Source organism: Notolepis coatsorum (genome assembly GCF_963971535.1).
Source record: "Notolepis coatsorum genome assembly, chromosome: 10".
Lineage (NCBI taxonomy): Eukaryota > Metazoa > Chordata > Actinopteri > Aulopiformes > Paralepididae > Notolepis > Notolepis coatsorum.
Window position 1 is genome coordinate 22,426,176 of NC_140174.1, and position 14,419 is coordinate 22,440,594.

At 48.1% G+C, this 14,419-nt stretch overlaps 1 protein-coding gene across 1 annotated transcript in view; it reads left to right on the forward strand.

Annotated features, from left to right (window-relative positions):
* Positions 1-11,847, forward strand: part of shisa9a (shisa family member 9a) — a gene marked incomplete at both ends in the record, with an annotated part of 52,549 nt that extends 40,702 nt beyond the window's left edge. Inside the window, 2 exon segments of the mRNA XM_084322959.1 lie at positions 10,544-10,975; positions 11,378-11,847. Of these exon segments, the coding sequence (XP_084179085.1) occupies positions 10,544-10,975; positions 11,378-11,847 (902 nt within the window).
* Positions 11,848-14,419: the final 2,572 nt, after the last annotated feature.

Here is a 14,419-nt window from a genome sequence, read left to right on the forward strand (position 1 = left end):
GGGACACTGGAGGTACTGAGGGACACTGGAGGTACTGAGGGACACTGGAGGTACTGAGGGACACTGGAGGTACTGAGGGACACGGGAGGTACTGAGGGACACTGGAGGTACTGAGGGACACTGGAGGTACTGAGGGACACTGGAGGTACTGAGGGACACTGGAGGTACTGAGGGACACTGGAGGTACTGAGGGACACTGGAGGTACTGAGGGACACTGGAGGTACTGAGGGACACTGGAGGTACTGAGGGACACTGGAGGTGATGTGGGACACTGGAGGTACTGAGGGACACGGGAGGTACTGAGGGACACGGGAGGTAATGAGGGACACTGGAGGTACTGAGGGACACGGGAGGTACTGAGGGACACTGGAGGTACTGAGGGACACTGGAGGTACTGAGGGACACTGGAGGTACTGAGGGACACTGGAGGTACTGTGGGACACTGGAGGTACTGAGGGACACTGGAGGTACTGAGGGACACGGGAGGTACTGAGGGACACTGGAGGTGATGTGGGACACTGGAGGTACTGAGGGACACTGGAGGTACTGAGGGACACTGGAGGTACTGAGGGACACTGGAGGTACTGAGGGACACTGGAGGTACTGAGGGACACTGGAGGTACTGAGAGACACTGGAGGTACTGAGGGACACTGGAGGTACTGAGGGACACGGGAGGTGATGTGGGACACTGAAGGTACTGAGGGACACTGGAGGTACTGAGGGACACTGGAGGTACTGTGGGACACTGGAGGTGATGTGGGACACTGGAGGTACTGAGGGACACTGGAGGTACTGAGGGACACTGGAGGTGATGAGGGACACTGGAGGTACTGAGGGACACTGGAGGTACTGAGGGACACTGGAGATACTGAGGGACACTGGAGGTACTGAGGGACACTGGAGGTACTGAGGGACACTGGAGGTACTGAGGGACACTGGAGGTACTGAGGGACACTGCAGGTACTGAGGGACACGGGAGGTGATGTGGGACACTGGAGGTACTGAGGGACACGGGAGGTACTGAGGGACACGGGAGGTGATGTGGGACACTGGAGGTACTGAGGGACACGGGAGGTACTGAGGGACACGGGAGGTACTGAGGGACACAGGGGAGGTGATGAGGGACACTGGAGGTGATGTGGGACACTGGAGGTACTGAGGGACACTGGAGGTGATGTGGGACACTGGAGGTACTGAGGGACACAGGGGAGGTGATGAGGGACACTGGAGGTACTGAGGGACACAGGGGAGGTACTGAGGGACACTGGAGGTGATGTGGGACACTGGAGGTGCTGAGAGACACTGGAGGTACTGAGGGACACTGGAGGTACTGAGGGACACTGGAGGTACTGTGGGACACTGGAGGTACTGAGGGACACTGGAGGTACTGAGGGACACTGGAGGTACTGAGGGACACTGGAGGTACTGAGGGACACTGGAGGTACTGAGGGACACTGGAGGTACTGAGGGACACTGGAGGTACTGAGGGACACTGGAGGTACTGAGGGACACGGGAGGTACTGAGGGACACTGGAGGTACTGTGGGACACGGGAGGCACATTTTGTCACAGCGTTGCGTTCACGCGCCGCCGTCGCCGTCAGGATTCCGCCGCCGCTGCCGCCGACTTCCGCCGGATTGATTCACCCGTCGGCTGGCTGAGCGGGCCCTGATTCCCGGGGCGGTGTACCGGCAGGCACCCCCTCCCCTCCCCTCCCCCTCTCCTCCCCCTCCCCCCCCCCCCCTGTCTCCTGCTCACGGAGCGATAAACTAGATTTATAGTTACAGCGGCAAAGCAAACTCGCAGAGTGTGTTAACTTTATCTTCAAGGACGCAGCGGCGACAGGGTCTAAAGAGTAATGGCTGGACTGTGAACGTGAATCAGGCGGGGGGGAGAAAAAGGGCGACGCATATTTCAGCGATAAGAGAGACTGCAGCTCCGCGACAGTGAATGACAGGGAGAGGGATAGATGAGAGGCGCTAAACACCACCGCTCTGAAGCGGGAGAGAGACACACACACAGACACACACACACACACACACACACGCCACACACACACACACACACACACACACACACACACACACACACACACACACACACACACACACACACACACACACACACACACACACACACACACACACACACACACACACACACACACACACACACACACACACACACACACACACACACACACACTCAAATCTATGTTCATACACACTCATTTAAATGGCAACGTTGAATCAATTCGTTTTTTCGTTAAACCATGCATCACTGTGGTCCAATCGAACGGTTCTTTATAACTTTATTCCACTTTTATTTATTTATTTATTTATTGATTGATCTATTATCAGAAAAGAGGGTGGGCTGAGTTCTGTGACGATGACTTCCTTCAAGGAGACAACAATGATCCTTTTTCTTGGAAACTTCGTCCCTCGAACCGGAAAAGGAATGCGTCACTCTTTTTGGAGAAAATACGAAGGAGCGAGAAAATGTGATAATAAAGTAAGATTCTTCTAATCGATCGTGCGAAGGGCTGGACAGGCAGATACGATAGGAGCAACTACCCCCTGCCAGCGGGAGGAGTGTGTGGGAGGAGAATTGATGGGGGGGGGGGGGGGGGGGCTGAATGGCAAAGGCTGGATGATATGGATTCCTTATTGTCGCTGCTCAGCTGTTGGTATCAGAGGAGGCCTGTTGATTGAGTGACCTTCTGAAGGAGTCCGGAGGCCACGGTGCGTTTCATTCCTCACGTCTTAAGATCGACAACCCGGACGAGTGCTTGTGTGTGTGTGCTTGTGTGTATGCGTGTGTGTGTGTGTGTGTGTGTGTGTGTGTGTGTGTGTGTGTGTGTGTGTGTGTGTGTGTGTGTGTGTGTGTGTGTGTGTGTGTGTGTGTGTGTGTGTGTGTGTGTGTGTGTGTGTGTGTGTGTGTGTGTGTGTGTGCGTGTGTGTGCGTGTGTGTGTGTGTGTGCGTGTGTGTGTGTGTGTGTGTGTGTGTGTGTGTGTGTGTGTGTGTGTGTGCGCGTGTGTTTATGTCTGCTCTTTTGGCTAATAAACTTGCCGTGGGTTTGCCACTCCTGATTTATAAATCTCTCTTTATCAACTCAGAAGCAGCGGGGAGAGAGTGGGGCTTCGTTCGCTTTTAGGCGCCGCCATTCAATAACGAGCATGAAGTCGAGGACACACACAAAAAGGTGACTACACACAGGAGAAGTGCGAGGACACACACAAAAAGGCGACTACACACAGGAGGAGTGCGAGGACACACACAAAAAGGCGACTATACACAGGAGGAGTGCGAGGACAAACACAAAAAGGCGACTACACACAGGAGAAGTGCGAGGACAAACACAAAAAGGCGACTACACACAGGAGAAGTGCGAGGACACACACAAAAAGGTGACTACACACAGGAGGAGTGCGAGGACAAACACAAAAAGGTGACTACACACAGGAGAAGTGCGAGGACACACACAAAAAGGCGACTACACACAGGAGAAGTGCGAGGACACACACCAAAAGGTGACTACACACAGGAGAAGTGCGAGGACAAACACAAAAAGGTGACTACACACAGGAGAAGTGCGAGGACACACACAAAAAGGCGACTACACACAGGAGAAGTGCGAGGACACACAAAAAGGCGACTACACACAGGAGGAGTGCGAGGACAGACACAAAAAGGCGACTACACACAGGAGAAGTGCGAGGACAAACACAAAAAGGCGACTACACACAGGAGGAGTGCGAGGACAGACACAAAAAGGCGACTATACACAGGAGGAGTGCGAGGACAAACACAAAAAGGCGACTACACACAGGAGGAGTGCGAGGACAGACACAAAAAGGCGACTATACACAGGAGGAGTGCGAGGACAAACACAAAAAGGCGACTACACACAGGAGGAGTGCGAGGACAGACACAAAAAGGTGACTACACACAGGAGAAGTGCGAGGACACACACAAAAAGGCGACTACACACAGGAGGAGTGCGAGGACAGACACAAAAAGGCGACTACACACAGGAGAAGTGCGAGGAATTTGGGGCGTAGTGGGTGGTCAGGGTCACATTGTGCTGTTTGTGCGTACCTTGTGCGTACGGTGATGCGGTAGGGAAGGCAGAGGTGCGGGGAGACCGATTATCCTTGAGGATGTGATTTAAAGGAACATGACGACGTTATGGGAAATACGCTCGCTGTCTTCTCCAGAGTCAGACAAGATGATGGATACCAATTCCCTCTCTGTGCGTTCAGTAGAAAGCTACCTGGCTGTGAGCTAGCCTAGCTTAGCACAAATTAATAGAAGCGGATACAGACCAGCTAGCCTAGCTGTTGGCCAAAAACACCTCTCCCAGAGTTTTAAGATAGTAAGGCTAGTGGTCCGTATCCGCTTCAATTCATTTGTGCTGAGCTAGGCTGTTAGCTAGGCTAAGCTAGCTAGAATGGCGTGTCCCTGAAGAGAAGTGTGTTTTTGTTGCATTGTGAAAACACAGATGGTACCATAGATAGGGTGACCAAACGTCCTCTTTTGCCCGGACATGTCCTCTTTTCACCGCCTGTCTGGGCCGTCCGGGGGGGGGGGGGGGGGGTTATAAATTCATGAAAATGTCCGGGTTTCACGGATCGTTTGCATGTACTTAAATTGACTGGCGCATTGCACAGAATACTACGGTCTGTTGCGTGTGTGACGTAATCCCTGAGAAGCTTTGTGGGCGACTCTACAACTACGCTCACACACAAACTAACCGCGTTCCCAGTTTTATCTCCTCCGTGAGATAAAGACTGGTAAAGCACTACGGCCGAAAGTGTGTATGTGAATTTCCGGTGTATGTACTTCCCCTGGAAGCTGCCTCCGAACAGACCAAACTTTTCCCGAATCCTGTTGGCAAACAAGCTAGAACGTCGTCCCGGTCATGTAGTAAATTCTTCAGGCAAAGCCGTTGCAGTGGCTTAAACGAGGAAATATTGTGCACTTCACACGTTTCTATAATTGTTTTGTCGAAACCGGAAAGCCTGTAGCCGGTACTTCCTGTACTTCCGTTTGCACACTTTAGGAGAGGCATAGCTTTACCAGCCTACACACAAACAGAGGAAGGGGAATGTTGAAAGCCTACGGGATGTCTCTATCTATCTCAAATCACCTACTCGAGATAGAGCCCTGTGGCCGCCCGATATCCCCCAGCGAGGTGCTAAACTCGCCAAGTTCTCGGGTCAATTACTATTCCTAATTACGCTTACTTCATAGTCACTAGTTAGTTATATCCAGTTGATATGAAATATAAGCGTAGAAGAGTTGTTAACCTCTTCTTTGTATGTAATAAACCGAATGTATGTCTGGGAGAACTCCTTGCCTATAATAATAATAATTATATTATCATTATCATTATCATCACCATTATCATCATTTTAGGAAAAGCCTGTAATGCTAATCATTTGTAAGCCTGATGATATTACTACTCTTTTAATAAGTATTACTACTGCTAATAGTGTAATATTAGCGCAATAACACTAATAATCATTTGCAAGCCCCATAACCTCCTATCAGTTCGACAGGTCCATCAATCCGTGGCCCGATCGTCAGGCCCTGCAGTGGCCCGACTCTCAGTTTCCCACAAACCCAATGGAGCCCGTCGAACACAGAGATACCGGCGCTTGCAAACAACAAACAGTGATATATATATATATATTATATCCTTTATATAACTTTAGGTAAAAGCAGTAACCAGCAATTGTTTTTATCTGTATGGCTTCCAGAATATACATATACCGTGTTACCTCAGATGAGAGCAGGGCGCGGCCAGCGTCGTGACACATTGTGATAAAGCAGCTCAATGAAAGCAGTCCACGAATTGGTAAAAAGTATTTTAACACTTTCCATGCCACTCACGAGATTTCTCGGATTTATTAATATCTCGTTGAAAGCCACTCACGAGATTTCTCGGATTTTTTTTTTCTTTTTTTTTTTTGCGATCTGAAATCATATTGCATCACGCGAGCCTACCCTAGTATACCCGAGTGCCGCCGGCGATCAGATGTGGAAATAAACGCCCCCTATCGTCTCCCAGATGACATAAGGGATTTTGGAATGGACTCAATGAAAATGGATGGGGAAAAAAATCCTGTACTCCACATTTTCCAGTCCACTGATGCAGCCGGGGTTACCACAGTTCATTATGGATCCTCTGAGCCCCGCTGATCATGAATTCTACTGTATCACGTTGGATCTATACACTTATCGATTTTTTTCGAATGGTGATCAGGAATTGGAATATACCAGTTGGATACCATCTGATGTCAGGTAAGGAATCTATGTTATCAGTGTTAGGATAATCAGACTCATTTTGATGAAGATATAAGCTGTTTTGTGAAATGGGCTCTTTCGGTTTCACTGTAAAAATCCAAGAGGAAATGAACACGGCGATTATCCGTGCGCGGCTCGAATGGGCGTGCGTGTACGTATAATATTGATCATCTAGCGTTTATTTGAAAACTATTCATAAATAGGCAGACAAATATCAACGTTCTGGAATATTCCAGTAAAAGACGATTATCATAGAATGGCCCAGAATGGACTGTTTTTTACCTCAAAACGGGTGCTTTTCAAAATGCTCTCAAACGGAAATGAAGCAATAAAAAACCAATCTGCCTTGACAGCACTGACTGGAAAAGGATTCTTTGATAAGCGACGGGCAGATTAGACACATCGCCATAATTTAAAACATAGATTAGGCGATATTAACGATAACATTGGCGCCGATGGTGGCATTCAAGCGCTAACCTCGTGGCATGGAAAGTGTTAACAAAGTTGGTTTAATTAGAAAAAGTAAGTTACAAAGATTCTGTCTTGGAAATGTCCAATCCAGTAAAAATAAGTATAAAACAAAACATCTCTCGTGAGCATAGCATAGCATTTTGCATCTAAAAAACAGAGTTTTGGCATAGGGACTCCACTCTGAAAAATAGCCAGACTCGGTTCCAATACATCGCTCAACCGTGTCTGCTGCTATAAGAATGGCAATCAGAAATCTCAAAATCAGAAATCTTTTAAAAAAAGAATAAAAACTAAGAGCTTAGCATAGCTCTTCGAATCTAAAGAGTATTCTTCCTAGGGAGGTTTACTCAAAAATACCCAGGCTAGCTCCATTACACCGCTCAGCTAGGCCTGGGGCTACAAAAATCTCGATCTCAAAAAATCTCAAATCTGACACGGAGCGAGCGAGCCGGGCCTTATATATCCAGGTTCTGCATCATATCAAGACATCTTATTATTGGTCTAAAAATACAGTCACGTCATTCCACCAGCCAATCAACACACAATTCAGCAAGGATGAACTCTCCTCCCCTTCTAGTCGTTATAGTAACTGGGAAAGTAATAGATTCCTTGTGGCTATGGAAAGCCCCTAGGAATCCATCTGCCTCTGCACGGGTCCCGGCCTTCAATGGGAATAGCCTGTACGCCTATATATATATATACAGATATATACAGATATATATATATACATGTACAATACAGACATATACCATACACATATATTTCATCACTGGTTGATATGTTCACACATCATATATGTAGTTTTAAAATGTATAATGGCTCTCTGCCCCAGGACTGCAAGGGTTAAAACCATGCCACATTCCCTCCTCTGCTCGGAGCCATTTTCAAGGCCACATTCCGACAGCAACAGAAGGCTTCTCTACTATATAGTGTATATTCCATTAAATGTAGTATAGTTATAGTTTATATAGTTATTCAGGTTACATAAGTAGGAGGAAGAATACACAAAGACATTCTTCATAATCACTGACGCTTAAGTCATGGCCATACTTATTCTCTTAACATATGCTTAGATTTAAAACAGATATATACAATAAACATAATGCTTAATCCTTTACATCATACAAGTGACAGAGAGACCAGGATGTCATAATAACAAGGGTCACTTCGTGGCTCTTCAACAGGGACATAGCGGACTGCAGCTCACATTCACAATGCCAAAGCGCAAATGTACTTTTACAGATGAATGACAAATGACAAATGTACCGACCCGGTCGGAACAAATGGGAGGCGGAGTGCACTGTGTGCAAAGCTTGCACATACACTTGTGTGTCCAATAAAGGTGCAGGCGATCTTAAAGCGCACATGGACACAGACAAACATAGAAAAGCTGTGCAAGTTGAGAGTTTGTCTGCAAAGTTGACCGACCCGGGAAAACAGAGGATGCTGTAAAGTAAATGCAGTGGAGGGTGCGTTTGCATTTCATACTGTGAAACATCACAACAGCTACCGATCTATGGATTGCACAAGTGCCTTGCTAAAAAAGGCATTTCCAGACTCTGACACTGCCAAAGAGTTCAGTAGTGCACGCACTAAAACCGAAGCCAATGTGTTATAGCGCCCCACTCGACATGAAGCAATCAAATCCAGTACTGTGGTGTTTCTACAGACGGGAGTAACCACGGAGCAGTGGAAATATTCCCAATCATAATACAGTACTTTGACTGGAAGAGGGGTGGCATGCAAACACAATTAATCAAGGTTAAATACACCAAATGAGACAGCAGAAACCATTGCACAATATATCATTGAAACATTTGTCTGAAAAAATGCATTGCATTTACTGGCGACAATTGCAACACAAACCTTGGAGGAATCCGACGTGATGAAGGGGGAAGAGGTTGCTGCAGAACAACACTGATCGGTGTGGGTTGCCCAGCACACATATTGAATAATTGTGTTCATCATGGGGCAGACACAATAGATGTTGACCTTGAGAATATCATGTTCAAAATCTACCAGTACTTCCACATTTACACTGTGTGCACTGAGAGCCTGAAGGAGTACTGTGATTTAGTTGACATTGAATACAGAAGGATGCTTTCTCACAGCAAGACAAGGTGGCTGTCATTGTTCCCAGGCATTGAGAGGATGATACAGATGTTGACAAGATACAAAGAGATAGTCAAGTCAAGTCAAGTCAAGAGTTTTAATTGTCACGGCATACAGGTATACAATGAAATGCGGCTGGTCTTGCCCGCGACGATGTGCAATACAGTGGTACAACATATAATAGAATCCAATAAAAATACAGTGGTACAACATATTAATAGAATCCAATAAAACAGTGCAATAAACAGGTACATGGTGTGCCATCTCGGTATCTGTACATTAGTATTTACAGAGCACATAGGACATGCTAGGTAGCTTTAGTAGTGCAATACACTGTTCCTGATGTTATACTACTTTAAAGTGGCCTTTCCTCTGGCCATAAGTGTGCGTGTGTGCGGCATGAGTGTTAAAGTGGCTGCTAGTGTGTGAGCGTGCTCAGCGTGCGTGTCGTGTATGTGCTTGTGTGTGCTTGTGTGTGGATAGTTCAGTTTCTGTGTCTCTCAATGTTCATTGTTCAAGGCTCTGATGGCCTGGGGGAAGAAGCTTAGCCTAAGCCTCTCCGTCCTAGTAGCTGGGGTTCGCAGGCGTCTATCTGACCTCAGCAGCTGATATTTGTTAAAGCTGGATTTTCTATTATTTCATATATTTTGTTATTTATTTTTGTCCAGTAAGACTTGAAAAGAGAGCTATTATTTTGTTACAGGTTGATTTTTAAGTTATTATTGTGCCATTGAGATTTGTCAGATAATTTTAGGCATAATCAAGCATGTTGATTGTTGAGTAACTTTGGTTTGGTGTGTCTTTGTTTATAGAGAGATATTGTTGTGTTATATACAGTCAAATAATATAAATAATAATTGTATATCCATACAGAGGAGGCATACTTTAAATATATTAAAACAATAATGCATCTTTGAGTAAACGTTGAGTATCAATACGTATCTCGAGGCTGGGGGGGCAGCATGTCCTCTTTTGGAAATCAAAATATGGTCACCCTAACCATAGAGGAGGAGACCTCATTAATAAGTCTTTATGGGGAGATGGCACCCAGTTTAAAAAGTCCACAGAGCCTCACGCTGTCATACTGTAGTCTCTCTACCACAAGGATGGGAGTTTCCTCAGATTCGATGTCCCAGAGTCACAGAGTTCCATAAACTGGGCTGCGAGAGGGACGTTTGCAGACGTTTGCATAAAGTATTTTTACTCAAGTACTGTACTTAAGTACAACTTTGAGGTGCATGGATTTTAATGTGTTTTCCTTTTAGGCTGCAATTCTATGACCCGCTTTCTAGTACAATGATTGGAGAGTCTGTGTCTTTGCACTTTGTCTCTGTTTGTCTTTGCACTTCAAGAGCTTTGACCAATAGCACCTATTTCCTAAGTAAATAGTAAATAGGGACTTTTTGCTATCTTTTGTGTCTTTCAATCGCTTTCATTGTTGAAAGAAAAGTCAATGGTAATCATTTTCCACTATTTGTTTTTATTTTCGACTTTCTTCAATGCTCTGAGAAAAAGGGACAAGACAGACAGATTATACACACAGATTCCTTCAATGAGCCCAGCCTTCAGCTGCTGTGCTCCTCTGCAATTATTGTCTTTCTCCTCCTCATCTTCTCCGTTAACATCTTCTCTGTCTCTCTCCTCCCACAGCTGCCAAGTACAACGCGGAGCTCTACAACAAGCGGCGTCTGATGGTGGAGCTGCCCAGCAAGGGAGGCCTGCCCATGCAACCCATGAGCAGCATGAGACCCTCCATGGGCAACATGTCCTCCATGGGCAACATGTCCTCCATGGGCAACATGTCCTCCATGGGCAACATGTCCACCATGGTCAACATGTCCACCATGGGCAACATGTCCTCCATGAGTCCTCCGATGACCAACAACCCCATGGCCTCTAACTCCATGACCTCCAATCCCATGGGCTCCCACCCCATGACCCAGCTGACACACACGTCCATGACCCCCATGACCTCCATGACCCCCATGACCTCCCTGGGCCCACTAAGCCCGGAGCCGGTGGCCACGTACATCACAGAGATGCCCGGCATCACGTCCGTCTCCACCCTGCCCTCGGAGAGGCGTGGAGGAGGTGGAGGGATGGGAGGAGGTGGAGGAATGGGACTAGGTGGAGGAATGGGACTAGGCGGAGGAATGGGACTAGGCGGAGGAATGGGACTAGGCGGAGGAATGGGAGGTAGTGGGATGGGAGGAGGAGGAATGGGAGGTGGAGGAATGGGAGGTAGTGGGATGGGAGGAGGAGGAATGGGAGGTGGAGGAATGGGAGGTAGTGGGATGGGAGGTAGTGGGATGGGAGGTGGAGGAATGGGAGGTAGCGGGATGGGAGGTGGAGGAATGGGAGGAGGAGGAATGGGAGGTAGCGGGATGGGAGGTGGAGGAATGGGAGGAGGAGGAATGGGAGGAGGTGGGGGAATGGGAGGAGGCGGAGGAATGGGAGGAGGCGGAGGAATGGGAGGAGGTGGAGGAATGGGAGGAGGCGGAGGACTCAAACAGAGCGGCCAGAGGCCCAAAGCCAGCCACAGCCACGGCGCCCATGGCGTCCACAGTCACGCTCACAGCCACAGTAGCAAGGGGCCAGGACTCGGGGCCCCCTCGATGGCGCACATGACGGGGACGGTGCCGGGCAGCTCGTCTATGGCGCTGTCCCGGGGGGCCGCCATCGCCTCCGGCTCGGGCACCATGGGACACCCGCTGGCGTACAGCTCCAACACCCTGGGAGGGGCGGGCCCGGGGACGGGGGCGGGCCTGAAGGCGTGGGACGGGACTGAGACGGTGGGGCGGAGGAAGGCCTACGGCCACAAGAGGCCCCAGTGCGTGGTGCTGGAGCAGAACCAGCTCCACGGCAGCAGCAGCAGGGCCCACAGCCACAGCCAGCACTTCCTCCCCACACAGCCCTACTTCGTCACAAACAGTAAGACGGAGGTGACCGTGTGAGCGAGGGAGGGGCGGAGGGGAGAGGCTGAGGGAGAGCGAAGGAGAGTGTGTGTAGTGGTCGCACGAGTACAAGCTACAAGGGGGAAACCTGAGAGAGAGAGAGAGGAGGTATCGACTCGAGGGGGCGACCTACCATGCGGGGGTGTGTGTGTTTATTTGAAGCCCTACGTTTCGGTGTCTCGCTACTGGGGAGAAAACGGTCGTCGCAACCCCACCCCACCCCCCCCCCTCAGTAGTGGGGCTGCGCTGCCACGTCTGTCGCCACGTCCAACGGTCCTTGTTTCCACCGGTGGCGAAAGCACCGAACGGACCCTTTGTTGTCGAGAGTGCAGACGGAGACCGGGGGAGCGGGGGTTGGCGGCATCTGTTACCATGACAACAAAGCGCCAACGGAGAGCAGAGATTGTGTCGTCTGTGTACACTTGGGATGATATTTGAGCATCGCGTCGGAGCCAATATCCATTGTGTAACGATAACAATATGAAAGCATTGCAGTGTGCCGATTACGCAACAAATAACAAAAGGAAAACACAGAGTACCGCTGACATTTTCCACGGATTGACTTTGTGAACCAAACCTGACAAGCAATATAAGGGATCAACTGGAGAAGAATGACTGGTCAATAATGCAGCTTGGTATCAAAGGGGGAATAGAGTGTGTACCCGTATGAGGCACAAAGCAAGAGCTCAACGTATCTAAGCTAACAAAATGGCACAGAAGAAACAATACTACCAGTACTGCTCATCCTACGTCACTGAGACCACCACACGCCGAGGGCTTTGGGTTATACGGGCTACAGTTTACGAGCGCACAGGGGGCCTTTTACTGCGGAGGATGTTCTTTGAAAGTTCCACAGCTAAAAAGGTTGCCCCTTTTTTTTTATTTTTGTTTCCTGGGGGAGTCACAAGAGCGTAAGAGAGGAAGCTGGCATCGTTGCGTTCTGATCTCCTCCCGCTCGGTGACAGCTGGCCCGGGGGGGGGGGGATAAAGAGACGCAGAGGCAGCAGCTGGACGGTACCGCGTCTCACAGAGTTCCCTCGGATGGAGCACCATTCGGACATGCGCGCAGGGGCGTACGGAAACACACACACACACACATACATACATACACGCACATACGTACGTACACACAGATGCATAGGCGCCTGAGCATCGGAGCAGACAAAGCAGCTGCTCCCTCAATTAGCTTATTGGGAGGAGTAAACGTGAGTTTCTCACAGCCCCCACTCCTGATTTTCTGCTGCACACATGTCCTTTTTTCCCTCCGCTTCACACTCGCTCCGCTTCTAAGCCGGAGTGACAAGCTAGCTGACCGGGAAATGTGGGATGAAACGAGGAGGGGGGGGGGCTAAAAATATCTCCGTTTTCTGACAGCAACGTAAGTAAGACACCATAACAAACTAGGCCATAACAAACTAGCGTCTCCGAGGCTTGGAGTCGCTCGCTGTAGAGGCCGATGTGTTATTAGAAGTGGAGACGTGTTTGTATAACCTCCAAACAAAACTTTTAAAGCCGGCGGATAAACTGTGTGCGTTTATATACTGATCTACTGTAGAATAAAGATTAAGCTGTGTCTCTCAAAAGGTACTACAGGATCCACTCGAGTCGTCGCACAGGCTCACAGAGGTGGGCTCATCTCGTTATCTAACCGAGCCGTGTGTATATATATATACGTTTTGCTGTCAGGGGAAAAACCTTTATGTGGTTTCTCTGATTTGGGTAATTTTCTAGGTTTCACTTAAAGGGGAACAATACACAACACAAATTAAGAATTCCAATATGTTATTTCCATGGTCTAGGAAAGTCAATATTTGTGAACATGAGCTGCTCTCTCCCGAAGCCAGAAGCCAGAGGATCGATACTCAAACTTGCGATGTCATCAAGCATAATGTCTGGAGCTGCTCTACTGACAATGAATAGGAGTGATTTTATGGACCCACATATATAAACCGTATATTATTATATAAAATCTTTATAAAAATGGAAATGCACATGTATAATCAGAACATTCTCCTGGGTCACCTTTACCGTCTTTCCCTGGATTGTCTATGAAGCAGCTCCAAACTTTATACTTGACGACATCACATGGTTGAGTTTTAGCACTCGTAGATTTTGGATTTGAGAGAGTTGATTTGATTTGATTTGATTTGATATGTTTATTTGGGAAAGGACAGTGCAAGTTAATGAACAAAACTCCAATGCATTACAACAATGTATTACAAAAAAGCTTGTAAACAAGCCAGATTATAGCCACGGCTAGTTTCCATCTTTACGATAGGCGTCCTGGGTTCTTCAATGACCGAATTCAGTCAGGACCTCGGTTTAGCGTCTCATCCGAAGGATGGCACCCGCCGTCATATACACATATGGCCTTTTTATTTGACCACTATGAGTAGCTAGGTATAAACTATTCCGCCGTGTCCATATGGTCAATAAAACCCATTCACAGCCCTGATGTGTAACTTGAAAAATACACAGGTGTCAATCTGAGAACGAGGTCCATTTTGCTTTAATTCCTGAAAGGTTGACCCTTTTTTCTTTTTTTACCCCACGCTTCTTCGGCGCGATGAAA